This window comes from Electrona antarctica (genome assembly GCF_951216825.1).
Source record: "Electrona antarctica genome assembly, chromosome: 2".
In the NCBI taxonomy this organism is placed as follows: domain Eukaryota; kingdom Metazoa; phylum Chordata; class Actinopteri; order Myctophiformes; family Myctophidae; genus Electrona; species Electrona antarctica.
In genome coordinates, this window is record NC_136807.1 from 44,075,794 (window position 1) to 44,091,062 (window position 15,269).

At 41.2% G+C, this 15,269-nt stretch overlaps 1 protein-coding gene across 4 annotated transcripts in view; it reads left to right on the forward strand.

Moving 5' to 3' along the window:
- The window catches only part of LOC306939393 (neural cell adhesion molecule L1-like protein), a 91,688-nt gene that overhangs the window by 31,399 nt on the left and 45,020 nt on the right, over positions 1-15,269 (forward strand). For all 4 annotated transcript variants that reach the window (XM_079523980.1, XM_079523979.1, XM_079523981.1 and 1 more), the window contains exons 2-11: positions 1,693-1,885; positions 4,420-4,528; positions 4,974-5,161; positions 6,873-6,995; positions 9,094-9,264; positions 10,700-10,811; positions 10,909-11,090; positions 11,340-11,474; positions 12,852-12,992; positions 14,022-14,133. In XM_079523980.1, the coding sequence (XP_079380106.1) occupies positions 1,810-1,885; positions 4,420-4,528; positions 4,974-5,161; positions 6,873-6,995; positions 9,094-9,264; positions 10,700-10,811; positions 10,909-11,090; positions 11,340-11,474; positions 12,852-12,992; positions 14,022-14,133 (1,349 nt within the window). In that variant the 5' untranslated portion in view covers positions 1,693-1,809. The remainder of the gene's footprint in view (positions 1-1,692; positions 1,886-4,419; positions 4,529-4,973; positions 5,162-6,872; positions 6,996-9,093; positions 9,265-10,699; positions 10,812-10,908; positions 11,091-11,339; positions 11,475-12,851; positions 12,993-14,021; positions 14,134-15,269) is intronic.

The window sequence follows — 15,269 nt, forward strand, 5'->3', positions numbered from 1 at the left end:
GTTAAAGTGGTTTTCTGCATTCAGAGAATGTTGATTTAAATCACAGCACTTTTCTATCATTAGCCCTCTTTTGTTACAATGGTAGAATGATTGTCCAAAGTGCTCTCTAGTGTCTCCTTCTGTGTGTGTGTGTGTGTGTGTGTGTGTGTGTGTGTGTGTGTGTGTGTGTGTGTGTGTGTGTGTGTGTGTGTGTGTCACCAAACATATTTTGAGTTTCAAGCAGTTGATTACACAGTGTGTCGGCCACTTTGTATTTGTATGGGTCTGTGGGAGTGTGTGAGTGCGTGCGTGCGTGCGTGCGTGCGTGCGTGCGTGCGAGATCACAGAGATCGTGCTATGACTTAAATATATAGACTTATAGAATATATAATCACAGCAGTGATTAGAGGTAAAGCAGCTCTGTAATTCATAAATACAAATGTGTAATCTATACTTCTATACTTCTGTTTGGACTCCACTCCACTATCTAACCAGCTTGGCTGGAGATTCAGACCACCGAAAGATAATCACATAAATCCTCATTGAGAAAAAGAAAACCTCCCCTGAATTTGTTTTCATTTACTCTGATTTGGAGTAGCTTAATCCCAAATCTAGTGTAAAACAATTACCACATTAACCTCTACAGAAGGACAACACAGTGCCATATTATGTCCTCAGAGGAAACCCGAATCATGTCATTGTGATGGTGGAATGTGATTGGTTTAGCACCCCCATTCTTTCTCTTGGTAGCAGGATTAGAATGGACCATTTACCACTACTAGCACTAGTATACAACCTCAGTATGGGCAAACTGGGAGAGCTAAGCTGTGGAATACCAACATGGCTTACCACCGCAGACCAACCATCACGGCACTGGCACACACCGCCAGCAGCTTAGCTGTTGTGCCAACGAGGGTTTATACTGCAAGCTTGCCATTTGATGGCAGCAACAGCCAACCTATACGGTTCACAAGGAAATCCCCAGACAGGGTCTCTGTTGTGTGTTGTAATACAAGCCCAGAACAATGAGTAGACAGCCATCACCAGAGGATGGATTGGCCTGTCTGAACGAGGACTTTTCTACCATCTAAGGACACAGTCTCCATACAAAGGGGGGGGGGGGGGGGGGAGAAATAAGCAAAAGCCAAAAAGCTATTACATACCAAGTTGACATTGCAAAACCAAGCTCAAATGAAAAAGCACAAGTAAACATACAGTGTGACAGACTTCAAGGGTTCAAGGACTCCACAACGTTGTCATTTCAGACATGTAGGTACATGACACGGACAGACTGTGATACTCGGTCACTGCTGCATACAATCTGATCTAAAACAATAACGAAAGAAAGAGAGAAAACACCAAATCTGTCTATAGTGTGCTTTCCTTTCTTTCTTTCTTTCCTTTTTTAGAGGTACGCTATAGCAGCCCCTCCAACGTCTGGCTTTTGGAATTAGGTCATATGGCAGCCAAGTCTATGGACTTTGTTTAGAGCACTTTGAACAAACACTACCAGGCGCCCCTCACTTCACACAAGTGTGATTTTCTTTGTTTTTTTTGTAGCCTAGTAAACCACCCCGGCCACGGAAATGACATTTAAGGACAATGAAGTACTGTATATGTGGTTTAAAGTGTTTAAAACTGTGATAAAAATCAATCTTTACTTTTTCCAAGATGAATGACTGTAACTCCTTTTTTCCTGTTTGTCTTTCTCAGATGCTCTGTGCCTTGAGAGGCCTACGTGACACAAGCTGATCAGAAGCACCTATAAGTCACAAGCCCACCAGGACAGTATTATTCTCTCTGCTGTGTCCATTCACCAGAGGAGGGGTCATGATGTCATTGTGGACGCTAGGCCTCGCCCTCGTGTTGACCTCAGGAGCCTCAACCCTGAACATTCCCATGGAAGGTATTACCGTACTTTATCTATCCTGAAATGATAAATGAAGAGATACCATGGATTTGGATTTATTTGTTCTACTGTAACTATCATCTAGCAGCGCAGTGATTCTTAACTTGTGGGTCAGGTTCCCCAGGGGGGTCCCCAGATGACGGGGGGGGGGCAGCACAAGTGAGACTTCAAGGCAGCAACACATCACTCTTCCATAGGCTATAGATAGACCGTAAGGCTATGAAGCAATATAGAACTGAGCATAACGGGCAACGGATAATCTCTTAAAGACAATGGCATGTGGCACGGTGATTGGTTTAACTCATTCAGTGCCACCTGGTGGACACCAGTTTTGGCCCGAGTTGCCACCGAATCCCATTATAAATAAAATAAAGAAAATGTAATTCTATTTTGCATGTCATGTGAATGTCATCACCAGAATATATATTTAAAAAAAAAGAAAAAAAAGGCGTCCATAGGCGTCACGTGGCACTCTGGGACATAAAGGGGAGGCGTCCAAAGGCGTCACGTGGCATGGAATGAGTTTTAATAGAGACGGCACCCGGAGGCAACCCTGAGGCGAAATGGACATAGTGGCCGAATTTGGTATTGCAGCTGGAGCCAGCGCTGGTCCGTTGACTACTATCTTTTGCCACATAACCTGAAGAGTCCTATATAATACTAATTTCGGCACTATGGCTATTTGACATATTAGATTATTCTGCCGTGGACCGGCAGTCCGGCACCACTGACTCTGACCGGCCTGCGAAAGATTACTTGATAATCAGAAAATAAAATCACAAATGAAATCTGGCAGAACGAACTTGGACACATCAACATACAGCGTCTGCCAGGCTGCCAATTCTCAACAATACCATCACTGGTTGGCTTATTATTGTTTTCAGAACGTCGTTGTTTAATGGTTGTGACTCAACACTCATCTCTCGCTGATTGTAAGCAGCGCGCCATGGGTTGTGAAAGTGACACCTCCAGTGTCCTCTGAATGGAACAGAGAGCTACCTCTAATGTTCTCATTGTTAAAAGAAAATGCTAGTATTTACAGGACTTGGGAAAGGAAACGTCTCAAGCCTGCAAGTAGAAAGTAAAAAAATCACACCCATGTGAAGTGAGGGGCGCGCTTATTGTCTTTCCTTTCTCCCATCTCTAAATAAAATAGTCACTCTGCCTATAATTTGAGTCAAATGTTTCACATTTTGTTTACCATTGCTTTTCAAAACAATGCCATTTACTGCTTTTTATATAGAAATAAAATTGATATTATGCATAATTAAGTTCAGCCTTTTGGCCCGGCCCTCCAAAATATTTTCTGTTTCTCATTTGGCCCCTTGGGAAAAATAATTGCCCACCCCTGCAATAAAGCATTACACTTGTTTACAAGAGGGTCCACCTTGTTCAATTCATCAAAACATTTAGAGACGTACAAATAGACACTTCTATATAGCCAAAGAAAAGAAGGCAGTTGCATCTGCTTAAACGTTGGTTCCTACTCTGCGTCCTAATAAATAATCAGCACTTTGGCTATCAGTGTGTGCGGCCACTCTTTTGTCTTTTTAAGACTTATCTTTTATTCTTTTTAGATGTTTCTGCCATGAGCTGGCACCACTATTAAGACTGGTGTGTGTATAGCATCCTCCTGCACAGTCCAAAACTTTTCAGGCCATGACCCCCCAAAATAATATTTGAACTGGGGACCACCCTGACAAGCACTTGAGTTGAGGCATTACATTCAGTTTGTCTTGGTTTCACAGATGCAATTTGTGAAAATATGCTATTTGAATTATTATTTCTTACCACTTTCTTCGGTAATACATACCAATGTAATGTTTGACCATTTTTTATAGTACAGTTTGTTGATTACTTTTGATGCATTTTAGAGGTATTAAAACGTCTTAAACGTCCTGCACATATTAACTTACTGTTTACTGTTCAAGTGGCGGTCCGACCCACAGTTTGAGAACCGCTGTTCTACTCATTGCTCTCTCTCTCCCAAGTCACATAGCATCTTTTCAAAAAGCTTTGTGCAGAGACAAGAGACATTTGTCCTTGGGTCTTACCACCTCCAGGCTCTGGATGACTTACAAATTAAGGGTGAACTGCCAATCAAAGCCACAGTCGCAGTGTACGGTAGCGCACCGTGGTTGCTTTGCTCAGGGTTTGTGGTCTATGAAACAAAACCCTATACAGTAGGCCTATGTCTTGTTATTGTGTTTTACCATCAAGTCTACTCTAAAGCATTTCAGTTGTTATGACATATGCTGTCTGCAATGTTGCCTGCTGACATGGCCAAAACCCAAGACATTAGAGGAGAAAAATTCAAGGCGGTTGTGTTTTCTTCTGTTTCGCTTACCACGGCTGAATGCTGTCAAGTTGTTTGAAGTGTTATGCTGAGATGCTGTGGTAATGGGTTTAGTAGTTTGAAGACAACGTGCTGTATATATTGTTCATTCTGCATGTTGACTGTTTTCTGTGACCTAACGCAACATTTGTTTTGTTGTTGTTGTAACATTTGCATGTGGGTGTTCATCATACAGTGGAGCAGCCTCCCACCATACTGTCTCACACATCCAGTCCTGTTATCGCCCTCCCCCTCGATGACAGCATTACTATGCAGTGTAAAGCCAAAGGCAACCCTCATCCAGAGTAAGTGAAATCCATCTACTGTGCTCTGTTTTGTCTCTGTTGCTCTCCTCAATCGTTTTCGGAGAAATCCTGGCCCACATTGATTTACAAATTTGAAATATACCAAAGAATACCAGTGACTCGTTCCCATATGGCAGCCAAAGCTATAGTTTTATAGTACACATGTTTAATATATAATATAGTATAGTATGTATAGTTTACATAGATACTCCACTGTTACGCATGATTCATGATAACTTTTTATATATATATGTGATGTATGCCATGCTTTTGTTATTGCTTAATGTAAGTCGCTCTGGATTAAGAGCGTCTGCTAAATGCCTAAATTGTAAATTGTAAATTGTAAGCTATGTAGGCTATAGGTGTAGCATATATAACATCATCCTGGATTGCTATAAACTGTGTTGTTTATTCAACTATTTTGATGAATAATTGCTTCCAACAGATATAGGTGGACAAGGGATGGCAAAGACTTTATCATTCCCCACAACTCAGCGATGGAGGCCGAGCACAACGTGGGCAGTTTTCGGCTGAACAACAGCCGCCTCTCGGAGTTCCAGGGGAAATATCGATGCTACGCCTCAAACAAACTGGGAACGGCAATGACACAGGAGATTGCAGTTATTGTTCCCAGTGAGTAATAGTTTATTGAGTTTCATTGTGTTTTAAGATGAAGTTAGATTTTAAGCTTGATCTGTGATCTTTTATATTCTGTGTGGGGAAATCCGTCTTCTTGCCCCAACTATAGGCCTCTGAGCAGCACCTGGGGAACAGCCTTAGTTCTAAAGGCCAGTGCTTGGCAGGAGAATGTCCTTAACATGAATGTAATTTGGTGCAGGAAGAAACCAGTGCAACTGTGAACACAGGCGCTACGTGCAAACTCAACTAAGAACGTCCGCAATTGGGCTCGAACCCAAGATAGAAGCCTATAGATATTCTTGATTGAATGAAATGTAAATAGCACAAGATAGTCAATATGGATACAGTCTTATGTATATAATTCATCAACATAGCATAAAAATAACTAAATCATCAACAAATAACGCTATGGGCCCTATCTTGCGTCAGAGCCATTCAATCCGTAATTTGGGGTTTTAGCATTGCGTAATAGGCGTTCCCCCGTAAAAATTGCTATCTTGTACCCCAGCCTAAATCCTTAAAACACCTATCAGTTACATTATGCATAGGTGTGGTTTGTGCGTTACAATAATGAAACCAATCAACGTGCCACATGCCATTACCCCCAGTGCAACGTTGCCTTACACTATGGCCCATGGAAGAGCCACCCGGCGCAGCCTTGGAATACATTCATATTTGATACAGAGGGTTGTTTTGTGTGTCCAGTAGCTCCTCTCAACACAGTCTCACTGTATTGTCTCTCTATGAAACGGTATCAAGAAAAAAAGCAAAGTTCGGATTAATTAAACAGACTTGCACTGAGGCGAAATAGCATTGGAAGTGACACCCGTTGCTTCCTTACCATCTAGCCTTGAATTGCCTTTCAATAAAACCACATTTGGTTGACACAAGTACCATCTACGTGTTACTGATTATGGGGAATTTAATATTATTGTAATCCATAAAATATTTGCTGCATGCACAATGGAGTGATGAAACTGAACGAGCGAATGCAAGCGCGCACAATGCACAGCACAAATCAAATAACTTCTTTGAATAGACAATTATATAAACACAATCACAGAGATTTTATTTGTAGAGAATTAAGACTGTATGTTCTGCAACATTGTGTGTCGAGGCAGCTCCAAATTAGGAGCGCCTTCTTCTATCAAACGGAATTGGCATTGTGGGTGGTTTGAGGAGGCGCTCTCCGCTGTCCTAAAACTGTGTGGGCAAGATAGCAATTTCAAGGAAAGCGCATCAACACGCCCACGGCCACACCCGCACCCGCAAATATAGGAGTCGGCAAAATGTATAGTGGGTTGCGTGGCCGCAAGATGCCGTTTGCGGATAGTGGAAGGTTCTAAACCCGCTATATGCGGGTAAGGCATGCGTTAGAGCCCTATATGTAAAAGGAGAAAAGGGAAAAAATGTCAGCAACTGCCTATCCGGCCGACTCGACGATGCAAACCGGGAAAGTTGGAAACGCCTGCCCCATTCAAAACTATAGTTGTACCCGTTGTCAGAGTACCCGTTGTACCCATCTATCCTGCCTGTATATGAGCGTATCGGGTTTGTTTATGGTTATGTCTGAGTCAGAGTGACGTGGCCACCTTTAGCCAATTTTAATGACGACATTTTGGCCTTTTTCTTTCCTATTCTTTACTTATAATGGGAAGAAAGTCTATCAGATTATATATACCGGTACTATGTCCTTTTTTCACAGAGGTCCCCAAGTTTCCAAAGGAGAAGTCTAAGCCTATTTTTGTTGACGAGGGCCAACCCATCATACTACGCTGTAATCCACCAGAGGGTGTGCCCCCACGCCTGATCTACTGGATGAATATTGGTAAGTCAACTGAGACTCTATAATCGAGTTTGTAACATTAATGTTGGGGGCTTTTTTTCTTGGCATTCTTTTAGACATACAATACAAATACACACACTTATTATCTCCACATTATACCCTCTATGTTTCCTTCCACTAACAGAGAAAATTGTTTTTTTTTCTTTTCGTGTTAATGGCCATCTTAACTCTGTCTGAAGTGGCATTTAAATAGCAATTGGGAGTTTTGCTGCCAGCCTTAACGACTGGTGATACTTCTTTCATGCATACGCAGTGTGTATAGCAGTTCTGATAGAGTTATTCCTGGCTGCAGAACAAGTATCGAGTGGAATATCACTTGGAATATCACGTGTCCAATTCTTATTTCTTTTTAAAAAGATATTTGGGGTATTTTTATTGATAGTCCACAGTGAAGAGAGACAGGAAACAGGGAGAGAGAGTCGGGGAGTGACATGCAAAAGTCTGCCGGGCTCGAGAATCGAACCCTCAGACTCGCTGTCGGTTATCAAAACCTATATGGTATGCTCCTTAACCACTCAGCTATCAGCACCCCCGATTCTTATTTCAAGTCGATTTTCTTTTCGACTTTAGAACATTTTCAGATGCATAACACATCTAGATTCCTAGTGGGGATTTTGAAGATTGCCACTCAGATGTAATATTTAAAAGACAATTTCCCAGTAAAATGTGAATCACAACGTCATTAAAGATGTATGAAGGAGAATATTCCCTAGGTACAGCTTGATTTATTTTCATTCTAATGTTACCCAAAATCAATTTCTACCTCACAAGACCTTTACAAATTCCATTTTAAGAGTTGTATTTGCAATTATATTTTTGGCATCCATTTCATGGCTTGGCACAGTTTAAATTACATAATTAGTTTGTTCGATTCCAGACAGTCAATACAAGTGCAACGACATGCAACAACATGCTAACATGCTCATGCAGGCCACTCTGTGCTGATGTATTCGTGCATCCACATGCGCACGCACGCACGCACGCACGCACGCACGCACGCACGCACGCACGCACGCACGCACTATATATATATATATACACACATACATCTTCTTTTCACAAATGAATGCCCTATATATTTTATACTTCGTTGTATGAGTGTTGAAAATAGCCCATGACACCACAGTGCGCCATGATGCGATCTTTTACGAACTTAAGTGTTATATGTACGCTATTAAAAAAAGAAAGAAAGAGAGAAAGTGTCAAATTCTGTTTTATAGGCCTACATACGAAAAGAAGACCTTGTGATGAAATAATAACTACTGTTCAATGGATCCATTGAAACAGCTCCTTTTTTCCATTTTCTGAAAAGTAACGTTTTTACTTTAGACATACGGTACACGGTTTCCGCCCCCAACAGTGATGACCAGGATTCTCTCTTGAATGCAAGGGAAACAACAACCAATGAGTCAAATAGCATTTTCTCAAAAACAAGATGTTAAATACTGGCAATGGGTTGTCGAATGAATGGCACAGGCAGTGACCCGAGACTTGCATAATGGCTCTATCCAACTGTTATATATGGCTCCATACAGCTGAATACACTGCCATGGTGCGCTCACGGAGACCACTGGGGATCTATAAAGGAAAGCTCTCAAGGGCACATCCATTTGTGTCCTCTCTACTGTATATGAAGCCAAGCTGAACTGGAATACTGATGTCATGTAAATTCACCTGAGTGCCACCCACTTCTATCCGTCTGGCTACGCGAGGCTAACCCATGCACTTCCTGACTGTGAACTGTCATTGAAATACAACGAACGTCTTTGTGTGCTTTGTCACGTTGGCGTATCAGGTGGGCTTTCATTTGGTGTCATAAACTATCAATTCATCGCAGAGAAGCTATCGAAGAGCAATAGCGACCATGACTCCTCTGAGTGTATTTGAAAGGTCCAGAGGTCACGACCAGGGATTAGATTCCATGCCATCAAATATTGTACCCTAGTGAGAGATCAAACAGCATGTTGTCATTATCTCTCTGTTGCTTCTGTACAACTATACTTGTGGGACACAAGTTATTTTCCTCAGCATCCTTACACATGCCGTTACCCAGTATGACCGATGTCCTCTTATCTTCTAGGCCTTGAGCACATTGAGCAGGATGAGAGGGTATCTATGGGCAACGACGGCAACCTATACTTTTCCAATGCCTTAGAGATGGACAGTCGTCAAGACTATTGCTGCTTCGCCCATTTCGCCAAGATACGAACCATCGTCCAGAAGAGCCCCATGGCTGTGGTGGTCAACAACTGTAAGTTCACAGAAATAGTCCATGTTGCTTTATCTAATACATTTGCTTCGGAAAAAACAACTAAGATCTCAACAGAAACTACTCTTAATAAACACGAAAGTGATTCATAGTAAATAAGATGGATTCCAATTTTTCTCCTTACATGGAGCTCGTTGCATTACAACTTCTTCATGATGACTCAGTGAAAACCACAGTTGTAACAGTGCAATAGCCTACCTACTGTATTAGTTGTATGTTCTGTTAAGTGCCAGGGACATTAAGACGAGCTGAATCTATTATTTATTTTTTTATCCATATTTTGAAAATTCCTCTAATCTGGTGTGTAGGTGATGACATGCACATGACATGCACAATAGAATTACATTTTCTTTATTTTCTTTATAATGGGCTTCGGTGGCACAGAAGACCAAAACTGGTGTCCACCCCCTGGCACTTAATACTGTACTGTATACTGTAGCTGTTTTATCCAAAAGATAAGTTATAAGTGAGTAGACCGCAGGTGATTTGTTTGAGCCACTTACTCTTTTCTCAAATGAGCAGATCAAGAAGATATTGCTATGTTTTGTCATAGACTGATAGGCTTAACATGTCCCTTACAAATACCACATACCAAGGACTGATCGAGGCATGCCTTGTCATCCTTAAAGGACCACTTCACCACTTTTCAACCTATCTTCATATAATAGGTCCTCACTAATAATCATGAAAAAATGGCGCAATTTATTTCTACTCAGTCTGTGTCTCATAGGAGGGCTGTTCAGAAACCGTCTTCCAGTGACATCATCGATGGGGAATACAAGCTAATAAAAACTGCAGGCTTTCTAGTCCTGAAAAGTTGCAATGCGAAAATGGAAGCCATCGTTCTCACGATAATGAAAATCTAAAGTTTTTTGTAAAGAAAATCTTGTTTAAAAAATAATCTGCCTAATGATGATGTCACTGGAAGACGGTTTCTAAACTGCCCACAGCCCTCCTATGAGACAGAGACTGAGTAGAACAAAATCGTGCCATTTTATCGTGATTATTAGTGAGGACCTATTATATGAAGATAGGTTGAAAAGTGGTGAAGTGGTCCTTTAAGTTTATTTTCATGTACAGTCATTCATGTAAGTCAGTTATGGCACATGGCAATGAACACAAGCCCTTGTTAGATCAGTTGAAATAAAACGCCTGAGTTTCTGAGACTAGACCAGTATTAATCCTGCTTAATGTGACTTCTGTTGCACTGAACCCAAAGTGGATAACATTAAATATGAATGTTCAGATTTCATTCAAGCCTTTATAACAGAGATTACAGACCAAGCCTTTTGATATTTGTTCAAAAATACATCACAGTCTGCCTAATTTAACAGACATAAACGCCTGTGTTGATGTGTTGATGAAATGTGCATTGATTAATAAATACATCCAAGTGACCAAGCTTTTCTGTTGGCAGCCAGTGGCATCCCAGAGAGAAGACCTAGCCTCTTGGTGCCCTCTGGTGTTCAGACAGAGGTAGTGCTGGTGAAGGGAGAGGAACTGAAGCTGGAGTGCATAGCAGAGGGATTGTAAGTTTATAATTATCATCTGAGGATCAATATTATATCCCCATTGTACTATGATATATCATCAAGATCATCAATACTTTGTCATTGTGTTATGCAGCCCGACTCCTAAGCTGGATTGGATCAAAATGGGAGAGAAACTTCCTGGACGCACAAATATAAAGAATTTTGGGAAGCTGCTGACCATATCTAATGTAAACGAGAAGGACAATGGAAAGTACATGTGTAAGGCCAAGAACTCTGTTGGAGAAGATAGCCACTACTTTGATGTAATAGTGGAAGGTAAGTCAACACAAATGATAGGTATACAATATACATTCATAGATTGTATTATGATGAAAATACAATTAATCTATCTATATAGACATGGTAAAGTGTAGAGAAATGGGTTTTAAGAAAGGATTTAAGGTGTCATGTTTGGTCCCTGTATTTGACTTATCTTTTCAAACAGGAGTCAATTCATATTAAAAGTACCGCATTCACAGCTGCCTAACTTCACACAAACACGTTCTTTTCATCGACACGTTTTAGAGCCCCCAAAATGGTTGTCAGAGCCTCCTGAGGACCAGCTGGCTCTGATCAAGACAGATGTTCACATCAAGTGTGCAGTTGTCGGGAAACCACGGGTGGAGATCACATGGCGAAGGAATGGACAGATTTTAAATGGTAAGTGAGTCACCTCACCCCACTCATTTTGTCTTTTCCCCCAAATTAGATTTTGTGTGTGTATGTGTGTGTGTGTGTGTGTGTGTGTGTGCGCGCGCTTAATTTTCTTAGAAAACCCTTTTTTGGTTATTATTATTATTATATATTTGTTTTAGTCTGCATGCCTGCAAAATATCCCTATGTTGATGTCCTTTGCCAATAGGTTGCGGTGGAACTGTTCCCAGATACCACAGATGATATACTGTAGTACACGCTTCACTAAAAGGTTTCTAAATGGAACAGAAAAGGTTTAGCCAGCTTCATTTATGACCCCATAAAACCACATTAGCCCTACTGTATACTGGTTCAATGCGGCAATCATTGGGAGGACAGGGCCTTTGGGTTGCTCAGCAGGCTAAAGTGAATACTGTGTTCTTTCACGGGCACATGTTTGAATCTAGCCTTTGACCTTTGTTGCGTGTAAGACCTACAGTATATATATATATATCACCCGTTATACCCATCAGTCTCTCTTGCTTACAGAAACAGAAAAGAACTCTGGCTCTGAAAAAGAGGTGCGATCGCTCATTGTGATCCTAAGATTTAAATAAAGGTGGATGGCAGTAACTCCACAGAGGTTGGTCCAACTGGAGTACATTATTGGAGTGTGGACTGACTGGTGGCTGGAGAGGTGTCAGTTCACCTCCTGGGCACTGCTCCCCTGTGCCGCTGTGTGGCAGCCCACCACCACCGCTATGTGGCAGCCCACCACCACTCCACACATGTATGAGTGACTATAGGCCCTGTGTGTGTATATGTCTGTATTTCAAATTTATTTGTGTGTGTAAAACTGAGTGGAGGGGGAAAAAACTCCCCATGGGGATTAATAAAGGTAATCCTTTTAAAAGAACAACAGGGGGCTGGTGTAAGCACCACGTGGCCCTCTGGTGGCTGTCTTTATAGTTCAGGGAAAAAGGCTTGATTTCTCCATAGGACATATTTGATGAAAAGGAATGCATCACATTCATTAAATAGTAATGCAGTCTCCATATTAAACAGTGCAACTAACTTCACAGACTGTCTACTGTAATAACTGTGTAGACAAACAGCAGTTGAGAAATAGAAAGTGATTTGTGAACTGCAAAATTCTTACATCTTATTCATTTTAAAAGAACACACATTAGAATCAGCATGTGTGCATTCTCAGCAGTATCTGACCACAACATGATCCCCATGGTTTGGTTGTGCATAATGTATGTATGTATGTATGTATGTATGTATGTATGTATGTATGTATGTATGTATGTATGTATGTATGTATGTATGTATGTATTGTATATCTATATATATCTATATATATATATCTATATATATATATTCTTTTTTTTTCTGTTTCAGATGACGCTTCAAGTGACCTGCGTGTGTTTGACGACACCCTGGTGATACACAACACCAGGTCCGAAGACAGCGGGGTCTATCAGTGTGAAGCTTCCAACAGACATGGCAGCCTCATGGCCAATGTTATGATCATGATCATGAGTCAGTACTCTAGCTTTTACATTACATACTCCTACACACGCTTTTTATAGACTAGCAGGTCTTGAGAAAATAAATGGGAAGTGTCTTCATAGCTGTTTGACAGTTTGTTCCTCTTTATCTCACACACATTCCTGCACTCACACGCGCACACACCTCACACGCACGCACGCACGTACACACGCACGCACACGCACACGCACACACACACACACACACACACACACACACACACACACACACACACACACACACACACACACACACACACACACACACACACACACACACACACACTGTATGAGCTAGAAGACTAGGGTCTTTCATGTAGTAAGAGGGTTCACAGCATTGCAGAGCCTCAAGCATTTCCTTCACTGCCATTCTCCTCACTGACAGTCTGTACATATTCCATGTCCGACAGATGTTCTTGGACTAACTTCAAGCAAACACTGCTTTGTGTGCATGACATACTGTAACTCATGGAAGTGAAGCTGGTTTACAAAACACCACCTGTTTAATGAAGGCAGTTCACGTCTTTTCTTACAGCACAGAGTGTTCTGTGTGCTTTGCCAGCTGAAAAAACAACCCTGTGAATTTCTTGTCAGATACAGCATGCACATAGTATAGTATTGTTGCTGCACCCCAATTTGCCAAAATACAAAATACACCAATAGTGATTTACAAATTCTTATTGAAGATGAGTATCTATGTTTGATACAGAAAAGGGTAGATACTGTAGTTTGCCTGCCTTATATATAATATAGCCCCTATAATGGTTCTAGATTGAACCACTTAATATGGTTTATGTGGATCCATGTCGGGTGCCATATAGAACCGTTTTAGATACTTTATTGGACCGTTCAGTTACGTAAAAGAGTGCCACATTGGGTTATTCTTTACAGAACCATATTAGGATTTAGTGTCTTTAGATAAAGCCAGATATAAAACCTTGTTACAGTTACGTACGGAATTGCAAGAGTGTCGTTTGTTGTAAGAGTGTAGGCTGCTGATTCTTCTTCTCTCTGTCAATAGACATGGCTCCTATGATGCTGACCAGGGACAACCATGTGTATTCTGTGGTGCAAGGACAAGCTGTGATGATGAACTGTAGTGCCTTCAGCTCTCCACCACCACACTTCAAATGGTGAGGTCTTAAAGCACTTTAACTACTTGGTGACATATAGCTCCCTTCTTCCGGGGGAAACATTCTGCAAAACAGCCAATCTACAAGATCACTACGCATTGACGTGTTGTATCATGTATATTAGGGTTTAAGTGGTTCAAATGTACACTACGTAGTACGTACAGGTATTATTGTACTGTATGTGTTGCTGAGTTTGGTTTGGTGCACAGGAAATAACCACTTACACCATACACAATTACACATAGGACACAGGGGTCCTCATTCACAAAGGAGAAATACGCAAGAGTGTAACGGAAGCGGAACGGAAGCGTAAACTGATGCGGGAAATTCCGTCCGATCACGCAACGTTGTTTTGCCGTGCAATTCAAAGAGCGGTGTGTACCACAGGTACGCAGGTGTATGTTGTGAGGTACGCAGGTGAATGCGAGCGGGTGCCAAATGATCGGAAAATCAGCGGATAACTTCATTTGCATTGATCCAGCCCCATTTCACACCATAAAAGGCGTCAAGCATGACTCAGCAGACAGCAGTAAAAAAAAAAGAAAGAAAAAGAACTATAGGCCTTACAGCTCAAACGAAATAGAGGTCCTCCTGACGGAGTGCAACAAAATAATGATATTTTCCAGTATAGTGGCTTCACAAATTAAAATAAAAATGATTGCTGGAAAGAAATTAGGCTATATTAGGAAATTAAAAGAAAATGATCTGACCATGTCAAGCGCCGGAGCGACGACCACCACCTGCAGTCTCTTTTTTTACATCCATATACCATTACATTTGTGCGTGATTCTTTATATTGTCTATAGCCTACCATTAAACTATATAAATCATTTTCCCAAGCTTACAAAACGGTGAACGCTGCTCCGCACCGCTGCAGCAATGTCAAGCTGACTTACGGTATAAAATGCAGCTTGGCCATTTATTTATTTAAGTTCGGGACCAAGGCAGCAAGCTAGCGTATACTTGGCAATTATATTATAAAGCCTTTTCTTTTCTATTAAACAATTGCTCACTCACACCTTTGCAGAGGTAAAACATATATCCGATATTTTTATCAGAGCTGCATTGATTCATGCGGGGAATAGATTAATATCATCTCACTGTCATCTGTCTGAATGCCATGTGGAGAATGGATT